The sequence below is a fragment of the Helobdella robusta genome (genome assembly GCF_000326865.2).
Source record: "Helobdella robusta unplaced genomic scaffold HELROscaffold_51, whole genome shotgun sequence".
NCBI lineage: Eukaryota > Metazoa > Annelida > Clitellata > Rhynchobdellida > Glossiphoniidae > Helobdella > Helobdella robusta.
The window spans coordinates 265,924-281,447 of NW_008705261.1; the positions used below are offsets into that span (position 1 = coordinate 265,924).

General features: G+C 32.4%; 1 protein-coding gene across 1 annotated transcript; it reads right to left on the minus strand.

The window, feature by feature from the left end:
* Nucleotides 1–858: 858 nt before the first annotated feature.
* Nucleotides 859–15,467, minus strand: HELRODRAFT_178946 (hypothetical protein; the record flags this gene model as incomplete). The annotated part of the gene is made up of 22 exons (XM_009027819.1): nucleotides 859–987; nucleotides 1,158–1,312; nucleotides 1,532–1,616; nucleotides 4,794–4,942; nucleotides 5,045–5,222; nucleotides 5,589–5,770; nucleotides 5,891–6,016; nucleotides 6,445–6,564; nucleotides 6,880–6,964; nucleotides 7,271–7,425; nucleotides 7,567–7,690; nucleotides 7,762–7,892; nucleotides 8,042–8,173; nucleotides 8,497–8,607; nucleotides 9,182–9,311; nucleotides 9,494–9,648; nucleotides 9,814–9,904; nucleotides 10,416–10,484; nucleotides 10,988–11,130; nucleotides 11,608–11,832; nucleotides 14,119–14,355; nucleotides 15,374–15,467. The coding sequence occupies 22 exons, from the start codon at nucleotides 15,465–15,467 to the stop codon at nucleotides 859–861; spliced, it is 3,006 nt and encodes a 1,001-aa protein (XP_009026067.1).
* Nucleotides 15,468–15,524: the final 57 nt, after the last annotated feature.

A 15,524-nucleotide genomic window follows, 5' to 3' on the forward strand; every position in this document is an offset into this window, starting at 1 on the left:
TACATTGGCCTGCTTGACAGCCACTTGAAATCTCTTCTTCATTCATACAGAAGTGATAATTGACGGGGTTGTTTCTGTGGTTGAACAGGTTTCGTCCTGTGCAAATTAACCGAACGTTTATTCTAATAATAATTTTTTTTTTCGGAAAAGAAAGATAAATAATGTCAAAATAATATTCACGTCGATTAAGATAAATTATGATCCAAATTTGAAACTTCAATTAAAATTGTTAACAGTTTGATGTTTAAAAACGTTGAAACCATTACTTTTGTACAATGAGAAGGTGTCGTCTGACCCGCATGTTTTCCCCTTCTCGTTTTTGCACGCCATATTACAACGTCTTGAATCGATTTGCTGATTTCTAGCATATAATCGGTCGCCACACACGCAATATTTACCTTCCTATCAATCACGAGATGCCGAAATGTATAGGAAGTATTCAATTTATTGTGCAACCAATAATTTATTCATTTACCACGATCAAATTAAATATCACCACCTTAATAACGTGGCAAACCACGTGCCAACATTTGAATCATATATAATATAGTTGTCATAGTTCTTTGATGTTTTTCGTACAGTCACAATCATCATCGACATCGCAAGAAAGTTAGATTAAAAAAAACAGTCGGCGTATTCCTTTGTTATTTTGTCATCACCGATATCGCAATTAAACAATTAAATTATTTAACACGCCGGCATATGAAACTTTTCTTTGGTGAGTTTTGTTAGAATCAGTGGGTTTTATTGACGTATTTGTGTTTTGATACATACACCAAAGAAATCGGCGTTGATGTGTGCAGTGCACTTTTATTTTCGTGCGCGTCCAATTTTTCTATTTATTATTAAATTGCTATTTTAACATTTCATTACTGGTTTTTGGTTGCACAAAAGCGTGACAAACACCGAAGCAAGACGCGAAGCATAGGGGGAGGGAGAATTCGGGTCTTTCCCGCCCAATTTGGGGCGTTGGCAACTATGGACAGACTATGCAAGATGGTTCCAGTGCCATATTACATGTTGCTACTACGCGCGGACCAGGTTCGAAGGTCATCAGTGCAAAAGCCGGAAATGATCTATACGCAGTTAGATGATGATTACATGTCATGCGGCCGGATGAATGCTGGATGAAGGCTATGTTAACCAATGTTAACTACCTTGATAGCAAATTCTTCAAACTGGTAAGCATTGCAATATAGGAAGCACGATCTGAATGGTGAATTTGTGACATCGGCCTCCAATCTCGACAGTGCTCTCGGTTCAATTGCGTCACTGCTGAAACAACCTAAGTAACTTGGCTTGTTCAATAGAGCTGCAGTTTTCAACATTCAACATACATAATAACAAACATTTTCATTAATTAAATTAAAGGTGAAGTTATAGTTAATAAAAACTTGTTTCGTGCTTTATGAGAAGACCTGTTCTGATTATTTTATCACAATTTATGCTGCAAAATATAGTTAACATTCTGCTATAATTTACAAGTGCGTTGTACAAAGTTAATTTTTCTACATTGATGATTGGTAGTTACCTGAAAAGACCCTGTAAAAATGTAAGCAAACAGTTTCGTCCAATTGAACGTCTGCATCTACCCCGCAGTGACAAATTTTTTCTTTCTAAAAGATACATTTACATATTGAAATCAATTGCTTTAATTTAGTAAAAACTATGATTTTTACAATAATAATATCATTATTATAATAGTTATTATTATCAATACTAATACAAAAATTTGATGAAATTCCTTGAAGGGGTCTGGTAGGTTCTCGAGGAGATAGGAAATTGCACGGGTGCACTGAAAATTGCTTCGCTCTGATTTTGATTGTTAGGACTGTAATTTTGTATATAATACCAAAAGAGCTGAAGTTCAAAGCAGCCCAAAAAGATTGGAAGAAATGTAACGAAGAATATTGTTGAAAATGAGTTTGATAGATTTGGTTCAAACGACATGTAGGAACTTATATACAAAAGAAATTGCGGTTATCTATTGCTGACAAAACTAGACGCCTACCTAGAGTTGCGAAACATAAATAGTCGGCGAGTTTGTTCTGAAAGTAAAAGTGCCATGTCTGGCGCTGTTATTGTTGCAATGACCTGGTTCAAATGCTGTCCGAAACTCAAACAACTCTACAACATCATGTATAAATAATGCGAGTGTTAAAAGACTGGAGAAAGCCTATAGGTTAAATCCATCTAACTCTCTTTATTCTATCTATGAATCTGAATTAATTAATTATAAATAATTACTACTCTCTAAACACTCTACTTTTCTTAGAAATTCTATACCATCTGCTTCAACATCTAAAAATAGGTGGTCTGTTCTATCTAAACTTCTTCATAAAAAATCCTCTCACTCATCTTTTTCTGCTCAACAGTTTCATGACTTTTTTTGTTAATAAAATTACTTCTTTAAGAACATCTAATTCTAATTTTTCTTCTCACAACTTTACTAAATTTACTACTGAATCTTTTTCTGTATTCACTCCAATAAATTTTCTAGAACCTATTGAAATCATTAATTCTATGTCGTCTGCAACCTGTTCTCTAGATCTACTTCTTTCTAAGATATTTAAGATATCTAAGATTTTCTTCAATATTTTATCCTATCATTCTCAAATTAGTTAATTATCTTTTTGCCAACTCCAAATTTCCTACTTCTTATAAGAATTCTATTGTTATTCCTATTCTTAAAAACTCATCCTTAGATCCTACCTCTTTATCTAATTATATACCTGTTACTAAATTCATCTCTAAAAAAATAGAAAAAGTAGTTTATAATCAATTGTCATCTTAATTAAACTCTAACTCCTTGCTACTTGTATCTCTATCTGGTTTCAGACCTGCTCACAGTACTGAAACTTTTTTACTCAAAATACATAACGATATCCTTCTCTCTTACTCTTCATCTTGCTCTTGACATTTCCTCTGCTTTTGATATTGTTTAGGCTGCTACATTTTTCTTTAAAATTACTGATTCCAGTCTATCTTGGTTTTCTTCTTATCTCTGTAATTTTTTTTTCTGTTGTTCTCAATAATTCTACTTCTAACTTCTCCAATCGTACTTTCGGGGTACCGCAGGGTTCTATCCTTGGCCCTCTTCTATTTATACTCTATACCTCTAAACTACCTCGTATTATTAATAACCTTTTTTTTCACTAGTCACTAGTGCTGATGATTCTTATATTTATACTTCTTTTCCTCCATTTAATCTCCATAGTGTTCTTCATAATCTATCTCTATGTCTTTCTTCAATTATTGCATGGTCTGACTCTATGTGCCTTAAACTTAATCCTTCGAAATTTGAATTAGTTTGTTTTAATAAATCTAAACACTCTATTACTATTCCTCCTATTATCTAATCTGATTCTAAAATTAAAATAAAAATCTTTTGCCTTTTCTTGATGATCCTACTCCTCGCCTTCTTTTTATTTTGCTAGTCTTATCTAGGATTAATTATTGTAACTCGATCTACTATGGTCTTCCTGATTCTATACTCTATCCTTTACGTAAGGCTTTTAACTTTGCTGCTCGTCTAGTTGCCCGTGCCCATTTCTTTTATCAAATATCTACATATCTTGTTCTTTTGCACTGGCTAACTATAAAATATAGAATAATTTTTAAAATTTGTTTAAAATATTTCTTTTATCAAATATCTCCATATCTTGTTCTTTTGCACTGGCTACCTATAAAATATAGAATAATTTTTAAAATTTGCACATTTTTGTATAAGTCTCAATTTAAATTATTCCCTAAGTATTTATCAGATATATTAATTGAGCCTAAACGCCCCGGTTTACGATCGTTTTCTTGTTCTCGCTTTTCTTAACTAGTGTTGAACACTCTTTTGCTAAATCTGCTTTTGCTTTTTTCGCCCTTCTCTCTGGAACTCTCTACCTACTTCTCTGACTACTTATCCACCACTTACGAAGTTCAGAGCGGGTCTCGAGACCCATCTGTTTGCAATATTCACTGAGAAGCGCTGTTGAACATCGCGGAAATAGCGCTTTACAAGTTAATTGATTGATTGACTGATTGATACGATGATTGCGCTGGCACACAAAATACGTGTGCATGTCGTATTGTGTAACTAGCAGAGATTTAGTTGTAAGTTCAGAATAATATGCAAGCTCTTCTGTGTATATTAGAACTGCAAAATGATGAACGGAAATCGTCGTTTATAATCTTATGTCTCATCTGTTTTATAGCGTAGAAATAGTAACCGCAAAATTTGACAATGACAAGTGCACGGTTATGGAAAACTGGGTAATGCCATGAAGATTTATACTGCATTTTAGATCCTGAAAAATCTATATATATTTTGAAATAAGGAAAATTTCATTAACTGTAGCGTGCAATGTCTCGAATTTGTAAAAAATAAGGAAAGAGTTTAAAAAACTAATGAACATGAGTTTTTTCGGCAAGATTTTAAATGGATACAGAAACACAAAAATGAACACAGCTTGCGTCTTGATAAACAAAGTTGTCTCTGCTATAATATTGTTGACAACAGTGAAAATGTAAAATGTGAAAATGAGGGTAAAAAACAATGGTCGGAAGAACCCCGGCGTTGTTGGTGCTGACGGGAGAGACTTGATTTTTAAAGTTATATTCACACGTTTTCTTTTGCTAGTTTATTGTTTTTTTTTTCTTTCCCCTCCACCCCCTCTCTTCCTCTCTATCTTTCTCATTCTCTCTCAATCTCTTTTTTTTTCTTTCTCTCTCTAGGTTGAATTTTCAAGTATCAACAAATTTTCTAATTGAAAAAATCTAAATAAAAATAACTAGTGACTTACGTGTATTGCAAATATAAAATTTTCTATATTGAATCCTGCACAATATTTATGACATTGTTCATCGTTGCCAAGATTTTCATCCTTAGATGAATTAAACGTTCTAAATTTTTCAAAACAACCAACGTAGGCGAACTGATTCTGTTTTTTGTCTAGAAATATAATTATAAAAAGATTAACTAACAAAACTATAAAGATTTGTAAATGTTTAATGACAAAGAGATGATGGAAACTACAAAGCCATTTAAACGCACCGGCTCCATAGACTTCGACTTCACTGAAAGCAAAAACACTGTCTTGTTCTTCTACATCTTTCTGGATGATAACGAATCTACTTTTTTGCTCCGTCCTGGTGCAGTTAATGCTGATCGTATCGTGTTTGTTGCAATTACCTACACTCATTGGATATTTTCCACATTCAACTGATTCCAGCTTTGACGAGTTGAGATGCACAACAATTTTTCCTAGAGTTTAGTGAGCTTTATTTAACAAAATACCTTTACAAACATCGAAATTAATTTTCAGTTATGAAGAAAAATAAAAATAAATTAAATTAGTAATTTCAAACTTTAAAACAAGTTAAAAAATATTTATAAAGTTTTTACAACTTTTTAATGAAAGCAGAATGAATGAACATTTTAGATTTAATTCGATAAAAAATCACAGAAGGGTAAAAAAAAATTAAATTGTTTGTTAACTTCGGCATTGATGGTCGCAAATCCTAGGATAAATAACGATTTTTACTATCTGATATTCATCTTCCAGATCAACTGCCATCCAGCCATTAAAAGAACTAACTGAACTCTTCAAATAAAGCAAACTTACAAACTCCCACTCCATCATATTTCCATCCACTGCATACTCCCAGTTTGATGTTATTAAATATGCTTCATCTAAAGATGAAGCGGAAAAATCATTTCTATCAAAAGGTTCTGCTGTTATCTTCTTACCAAATGCTAAGTTTACTGTTTTTGGCAGAGCTGTAAAAATTTGTGAGTTGTTGATAACTATAAAATGTTATGATACCTTTGTTAAAAAAAACTCTTACAAAAATGTATTATATTAAACGAACAGAATCATTGAAAATTAAAATTTCTTACGTGAACACTTTGAAAAATGTTCTTTGTAATAGTTTTCCTGGCAAACACATTCAGAATATTCCATCCCCAGAGCAACTGTTTTGCGACAGGTTAACGGCCTACAGACATCAGAGTTGGCTGAACAATCTAATTAATATAACAATATTTTCTTTTGTGAAATAATTAATTGTAACAAATAAAAAATACAAAATTGAATAATTAGTAGACAAAATTGAATTTAAAACAAAATCATTAGAGCAGAAAGCACGGTAAAATGCAAAGAAAAAAGAAGATATTGCACGAGGAGTGTTTGAGTGGTTGATGGAAGTAAGGAAAATTTGAGAAAAACCATTGGAACAAAATTTGAAAAATTAGAAGTCCCTTTTGTTTTTCACATCCTCATCGGAAACCTGCACAGTTGAGAAAGAGGGACATACGGATTGGAAGCATTTAAACTGGAGTGCTGCGAAAGGTTGTAGGGGACAAAGAATGACAACGGCGTCTTGAAAAACCTGCTTGAAAAATACGAGTGTACAAACCGAAAAACATTTTCAAAACCAGAAAAAATAAAATACCTCTTTTTTCACATAAAACTCCAATCCAGCCAGCCTCGCACTCTGTGCATTTGATCCCATCGATTGTTTTGCATCTTGATTGGCGTGAGTAAGCCGTTTGAAATTCAAAGTGCCTTACCGCTATTTATTAACGTTACAAACTTTTAGTACAATTTCACATAAAAACTTGCAATTAAATTACAATTACTAAAAATTACAGTATTTATTAATACTTTTAAAATCAAATCCACTTTTTTTTAAGCTGAAACTAGGTTCTAGAGCACACACTAAACATGTCAATTTTTACTATTTTTATTTAAAATAAAATCAGCAAAATTTAAAAAGAACAAAATTCATCTATGTATAAAAGAATACTTGTTCTTCTTGGCTGGCAATTTATTCCAGAACACATCTGATGATCACTTCCAGGACATTGAACATTACAATTGGACAAACCTTCCGAATTCGACAAACATTTAATTGCAGCAGTGTCGTCAGATGGTTTGGAACAATAACACAGGGGTTTGTTACCTGGTTCGTTCTGTATCAGAAATAGTTGGGTCGAGTTCAACTTTTAAATTTTAAGGAATAAAAATTTTTTTCCTAAAACTATATTTTTTAAGTTTGATCAACTATTCCCAAAAATTAGTCTATAACTTTCAATTGTACAACTTATTTCCATTTGGAAAACAGTCATAGTTTAACTAAAAATATTTAGTTGCCCGTCACCGCCATTAAAGGATTTAATAGAATAATTCAGTGAACTGGTTCGTGTGAACCTTGTAAATGTAATTTTTTTAAATTTAAAATGTTTCAACAAATAACAGCAATAAATAATCAAAAAAACCTTCAATGTAGCATATGGAAGATTTCTTTCAAAGCATATTGAAATGCATTTGTCGATTGTTAACTCTAGTACAGAAACTTGCGAATGATTGCTAGTGCTAACGTCAAACTCATCTAAGCTTACCAGAGATTTGCTGAAATCCAATCTTTCTTTAACTGATGAAATTTAAATTAATCTCATTTATCTTTATCATTACTTTAACAATTCCGAAATCTTATTTACATCGCTTTAATTCTGCATTCAACTGATTCTTTTTTATTTTAAATATTTCAACGGTAAATAACAAAGTGAATAACTTTGAAAAACAGAGAAAAACTCGAGGCCGCCGCAACGATCGTGATCATTGGGACACTTCCTGTCACAATGAGATGAACTGACTGGATATTTTGCACTACTCAGGCAGTGGCATGCCTCACCTCTCTGTCGTTCAACGTTTTCAGATTTTCATTCAAATTTTAGTTATCCTTACTTACAAATCATCAAGAACCTACTTGCAAGCCAATCATGAAAATGTTCTTCACGGACAAACAGAAGCTCTTGCAATCTGTATAGGATTGAACAGGCGTGGTCTTCTCAATGACAACACTCCAGTAACATCCAAGATACATGACACCTGTCCCAACTTCGAATTGAAAAATTGTTGGTTTGGCAATCCAAACAAAACGCACAAACAATACAAATTTTACATGTATTTTTAAATTTTAATTTTAGATGTAATTTAAATCAAACATTTTGGTTTCTATATAAATATTGAAGTCTATGAAAACACACTTGGAAGATATCCCCATTTTTTAGACTCTTTGAATCCGTCTGGAATTCTACACTTAGTTAAAGTTTTACGATCAGAATATTCTATTTTTACACAAAGATTGTAACCACAATCACCATTGTTTACTTTACAATCTGTTCCAATCAAGATAGATTTAAATATAAAAAATGTTCAGTATTAAAACGAAACAAAAAACTGAAGGGTTTCAAAGCAGTTTGAATTAAAGTCAACGTTACTTAACTCAATGTAAAAATCATTTGAGTTTTTATAATAAGTACATTTAGGATCGTGTATAAAATCTCATAAATTTTGAATTTATTGAAATCAAGATAAAGAAGACGTAGAATTGAACATACGTTATATAAAAATCACAGACAGTCGGGTCAAACATAGCGAAATGAATTTAATTGAGTCCATAATGTAAAAACTTCAATATATCGAACTGAGATTAACGAACGTACCTCGGATATTGCATAGTTCTCCTTTCCATCCGCTTTTGCATGCGTTGGATCGGCATCCAGTCGAGTCGATACAAAAATTATTTTGAGGTCTTTCACGAAAATCAAACCTGCCATAAACTTAAAATTAAGAAAAAAGTTAATAAAAGAATTTCGGCATTTACTTCTACTACTGCTACTTTTACTACTACTACTACTAATAATAATACTGTTACTACTACTACTACTAAAAATACTCAAAGGCATCTGGAAAAAAAGGGAGGAGGAAGCAATTGCCACCATTTTAAGCTGGGCTGGAAACTTTTTCCGTTAAAGTAAGTTTTTCAAGAAAACGAGCCAAGTATTTTAAATGATTTGAAATCATCATTTTCAATCATATATGTATCACAATAACATATATAGGAACTTTCTTATTATCGTTACATATACTATGTAAAAGAGTCCCGTGATAATTTTATGACCTACGACCAATGAAATTTTCATCAAATTTTCACACTTTCGATTGAATATCTAAATAATTTTAAAATAACGGGGAGATTTTTGCCTCCAACATAGACGCTCTTGCTGTTACTATTTCTACTACTAACAATATAATAATTATTATAACAATAATAGCAACAATAATGGGTATACAAATACTTCAAAACTGTTTGAAACTAATAACTCCAACAGAACAGAGCTTACGACTGTAGAGCGAATAGCGATTGCTGGCACCACATGATTTTTTAATGTCATCCGAACAAGTTATCCCGCATTCGCTTATTGGAACCTGCCCACTCACGTTGGACGCGTAAACACACAAACACTTGGTGTCCTGTTGTTGCGTGTGTAAACAACCATGTGTAAAAACAACGTATGGTTGTGCTAATGTATGTGTGTGCATGTGGTGGGAATGTTTGTTAGTAGTAGAACGCATCACCCATCAACACATAGAAAAAAAACAATGACTGAAAAATAGTGTTAGGTCTATAAAAAAAAGTCGTTGTAGGAGTCAACCTTTATAGCAAAATATTTGGCGTAAAGTTTCTTGCAGTACAAAAAGCAGGACCCGTATGCTAATTCCTTTATCAAGTTGATGGGTGAATTTGACATTGCCTCTAAGTTAGTATCTTTGAAGCATCTCACCAGTGATACTGAAAATACCCTCCTGCCTAAAAATGGCGTATTTCAGCAACAAAACTATTATCATGGACATAAATAACATCAATAAGGAATATCATGTTGAATTTATATCCAATATAACTCTAAAGAACATATTTCAACTTTGTAATATAGGAAAAATCTGTGAACAATAAATTTTTTTAAATGTTGCCCACCAGAATAGACGGGAAAATGTGTTTGACAGTCTTCTGGGTGATCCCCGTCATGCATGAGATCAATATCCAACCCGCAGTAACAGGTGCCACCCTTTAAAAAATGAACATATTACATATACAAAAAATGATCACTAAATAACGCCCAGCAGCCGATAATACAATGCACACAAGCGTGTCGCAACAACTAAAAACTATAATTGTTAATAGCATAGATAAAAACGCACAATTAATATTTAACTAAATAATAAAGATGTAAAAACTATAAACTGTGCTGGTTTTTAAGACAATCTAATATAGCATATTTATAAAATGTATTTTTGAAATTATTTTAGCGTTAATAAAAATGTATGGAAAAAAAGAAAAAAAAGAAAACAATATTATTATAAGGAAAAAACCCGTAAATTACAAAAAAGTGAACATAGCGATAGAATAAAATGTAAACTGTCAAAGATATCAAAATTATTACAAAACACTTTTACATGGTATATAATTCTATAATAAAATCAGATTATTTTTTAATTTTTCCATTGAAATAATTTTGCTAAATTTGCGTTTGCTTTTACTAGCTCTTTTCTCTAAAACTCTCTACTTCTTTCTCTAACTGCTTCATCACTTGTGAAGTTCAGAGCAGATCTCAAGATCCATCTGTTTACAAAATTCACTGAGGAGCGCTGTTGAACATCGCGAAATAGCACTCTACAAGCTAATTGATTAATTGAAAAATATAGCGTAAAACATTAATTAAATGTATGACTTATTCGTAAAAAGTCCAACACTGGTGAGTAATAAAACGTTCGAATACTAACAGAGGCGTAAAAAAGATACAAAGTTACAGTTTCCATAAAAGAATAATTTATTTCAATTTTTGTATCAGTTGAAACAATTTTTATATCATTTTGTAACAAATCCAGCCTCCCATCGTAGCCAAAAACTTATTTTATTTTATTTATTTATTACGCAACTGACAAGAGGACCACACAGACCACTTGCCCGGTCAGAAAAAAAGTTTAAAACGATTACAATTAAACAAAATGGCAAAATATGAAAAAATGAAAAAGAGATTAATACATTTAAATGATTGTACAAGTTTGTATGAGCAGCAAAAAGAAGATTTTAAACTTCAAAAACATTGTACAGCAAATGTTTCTAATAAGTAAATTATTTTGGCAACTACCTTTAATGCAAAAACTAATTTCTTATCGTCAAATTTTTCACAAGCATCTTGACAAGAAATGAGGCTCGATTGCGAGGAAGTAAGCGTCGCATTGTAAAACTCAAAACATCCAATGAAGTCAACTGATTGACGAATGCCATCTTCTGCTTGGTATATATTTACATTAATTTAAAGATTGTCAAATGCAATAAACAATAAAATTAAAGTGAATATAATCGGAAACAGTTGATATACAAATTCATATAAGCAAGAAAAAAAGGTCGTCAGCTTAATTATTACCACATCACCACAAACGTTGGCCCCCGGTCATCATTTAAACGTTTTTAACATTTTTGAAAATTCCCCCTTGCTCGAGTAATTTTTCACTTTTTCACTTAATGATGTTAAAATCGGGTAATGGAGCTTGTTTTCTCACTCCATACAAAATTCAACAATCCGGGGTTCGTGCGAAACAGCCAAAACATTATATCCAATTTTTAGATCCTTATTCCATTATTCGAGTAAATATTCCAAAAAAGAAATATTATTTTGGACGAAAGCTTCAAATGCCAATTTTAACAATGCACAACAAAATCGTAAAAAATATTCTGTGAAAATAAGATTATTTTCTTCAAACTCACCTTCGTAGACTTCAAGTTCCTTTAGTCCAAGACCCGAACTTATTGTTCTTGGTTGTAAAATGACAAAACGACCAGTTTTTTTTCCTTGGCAGGTAACTCTCATCGGAAGACCAGCTTTACGTATCTCAGTAACTATGCCGCATAATTCGTAGCTGCCTATTTTGAATTTTGTTGCAAGTTCCAGTGTTTCGTTGAGACCTACTTTCAGGTCTTTTACACGGTCCACTTAATTTGATGTTATTAATATCGTTGTTATTAAAAAAATATTTTCACAAGATTTTTATGATGAATCATATTTTTTCTTATAGAGAATTGAAAATGCATAAACATCTATGCAGAGTTGTGAAGTAGACCGTTACCATAATACGTTACTGTAATTTAGTTACTCAAAAATTGTAGCTAGTTACAGTCAATCAATCAATCTTCGTTTTGCGTCCAGAGACCCAGTTCCCCCGAGGTAGGACGTTGTTTTCTTTGCCATCAACTTTTTGCGCCAAAATAGACGATCAGTTGTATCCATTTCATTTAAATTTAGAGCTTTCATGTCTTGCTCGATTGTTTGAGACCAGGACTTCTTTGGACGGCCTTAGGGACGTGTGCCAGGTACTTCAGCATCTGCAAGAAAAGTTATGGCACTGTTTCCACTTCGTTTAACATGACCAAACCACCGCAGACGTTGTTGCCGGCATTCGTCCTTTATATCATCTAAACCAGCTCGACGCAGGATTTCGATAGATTTGATGTGGTCCTTCAAACTAATTCGTTTCATCCATCGGAGCATTTTCATGTCGGTTCGTTGAAGTTGTTTTTCCAGTTTGTTTGTCATTGGCCATGTTTCTGCACCATGTAACAACACCGGACGTATCACAGATTTATAAAGTCTTGATCGTAGTGGTAGTGGGATGTCACACCGCATCAATATAGAGGCAAGGAGATGCCATTTATTCCAGGCTGCACGTATGCGTGCTTGAACGGCAGCTTCAGCTGTTCCAGTACAATCTAGAACATCTCCTAGATATTGAAACGATGTGACTTTCTCTACCATAATGGCTTCAAAAACATTGCTATTTCGAATTTGTTGTTGTGGATTGATGCAAGCAGGACAAACAAAATTGGACACTTTAGATAAAGTACCAATTATTTTTGAACAACGTTTGTGACTTCACTGGTTACACTGCTGACACTTGATTGAATTGTTACCAACACCAGCATTACAAATTGAACAGGGCCATCGTCCAGTAGCTATACATTGGATGGGTTCACCAGTGTTCATTGCTTTGGTTTTGCTGATGTTGACTTTGAATCCATGATCGGCGAGTCTGGTGTTCCAATCTTCAAACATCTGTGCTGCATTCTGCTCAGACGTGGCTGTTAAAACGATATCATCAGCATGAGCCACTCTCTGCACTGATCTGTCCGAGCCAGTTCGACTTGACGTCTTGCATAGTTGTTCTTCTCACGGAAAATTTTATGGTCATCAACAGACTTTGATTTTTGCCATTGCTTGCATGCAGCTTTCTTTTCAGCTATTGCATTTTGTACACTGTCTTTCCACCACCAAGTGTCACATTCATGCTGACGTTTTGTACCAGTTTTCCCACAAACTGTAGTTGCAGCGTTTATCAAAACGGTTTTGTATGTACTCCAATCTGTACTGGCTTTCGATTGGTGGTCTAACTGTGTGGCCACAATCTGTTGAAATTTTTCTCAATGAATATTTTTTCAGCTTCCACGTTCTGATTTTCTGAGACATTTGTTTAGACTTACGTTTTGACAATTCGACAACCAGGTCTGCCACAAGAAGTCTATGTTGGGCGACACATGATTCGCCAGGTATAACTTTGACGTTTTTAAATAGCCTTTGGTGTTTTTGCTTGACAGAGAAAAAATCAATTTGCGTGGCTGATGTTCCACTTTTGTATGTTATAAGATTTTCCAACCTCTTTCTAAAATATGTGTTCAGTAAACAAAACCCGTGATTTTTTAATCTATAAACTATTATGACCTTCAAAAAGTCAATAAACTAAATAAATAGAATTCTATTTAGAATCATTTTAAAATTTAAACTTGTTAGAGTTATTCTATCGTATTTGACAATAAAATTTCATTTTATTAAAAACAAATTTAAAGCATATTTTCAATCTCCATGTTTTGTTATCTATAGGTATTAAACACAGGTGTGGAGTGGTGCTCAACTATGAAACATCTATCTTAGTGTTTCTTGTGAAGTTTATTTTAGTTGAAAATAATATCTAAAAATCAATTAATAACTAATGTAGCGAAAAATTCTTTTAAATGAGAACGGAAGGGATTATTTCTAATAATTTTCTGTGCTTGTAACAAGTGTTGCATGAAATAACATGTTTCGCCAGCAAAGACTTCTATATAAAATTTTATAACAAGTTGTGCGAGTTGAAATTTTGATGGCATTTTAGACTTCACGAATTATATTTATTTAAAACTTTTACTAGAGATTTCTATAAATATGTGAAACATCATATTTAAACTAACAGAATTTATAATTCCACCTATTGTACAATTCAACGTATCCAACTTCGTACACATCCTCCAAGTCAACAATAATCCATTCTTCTTCATTTCCGGGATTACTAGACAAATGAATCATACCCTCGCCCAATATCTGCCCGTCAACCAATTGTTCCTTACTGAAATCTCCGTAGTCAACGGTAAGTAAATCAGTTGATAATACTAATTTTTTGAAAGCAAGATTTCTTTTGTAATTCAATCCTGCAATTTTTTTGTATACTTATGTTTAGAAATAAGTTTTACATTTTGTTATTTTTAAATTCTTCATATTTGATCATTAAAATTATATATATTGTTACAGTTAAATTTCTTACATTATATCTCGAAAAATCAATTTTTTGTTAGGTAACTACAATGATCCTTGTTCAGTTTAATTCTTGATTAACTTTCGACCTCACGCTATTTGGCTCTATAATCACAGATGCACGAAACTTTTATACGTTTTTGTAGAAAACACTCTGAGATTATTAGCAAAATATTAAAGTCATATATCGTCAACAAGCTGAGATATGCTCTGTACTCCAATGTTATGAAAAACTTTTTGTAAAACATTTTATAATTGTTGTAATATCAAATGATAACCTTCAATGCTCGATACTAAACATGAAAGTCGATTCCACCGTATCAGTGAGTTATATATATATTGAGCCATATAAAGAGAGCTAAAAATAGTTTCAAATATTTAAATTTTAGAATTTAAAAAACGTTCTTTATACAAACGCTTGCTGTATATTTCACATCATTTATGGAACTTTGTTGGCACAAGGTACATCCTCCCTTACTTAATTCGAAATCAATCTCAACCAACTTTCATATTGACCAATATGAAAGCGACTATATTAGAACAATAGGTAGAAATCAAATATTTTTGTATTTAAAAATTTATCCATTCAAGCAAGTTTTCGTAGCCTGAAAATACTTATACAAAAAATTTTGCCAGGTTTACACAATATTTTAAAAATAACTAATTCATTCAGTGAGTGAAACGAAAAACACTAAGGCATTATCTCGTTTTATGCCACTCAAGAATTTAAAACTTATTTTGATGAAAATAATATTTCATGAAAGACTACGTTTCAATAATAATTAGAGGGAAATTGACCTATGAAACCTATTGAGAGCTCTGTTGGTCATCACAAAAATGGAGCTTTATAAAATTTGTAGTTGACTAAAAAATTGATTGGATTAATGGATGATTGATCGAATGAACACGACAAACTTTCACAAGTCCCCTTTTTAGTCCTGTACTCATCATCCATGCAAACGCATTCTGTGTATGACGAGCCTTTGACTTGGATGTTTTTACATTCCATACCTTCTCCACAATGATTCTCAGAACTCGAGCAAACTATTTTAATGTTAAACAATTT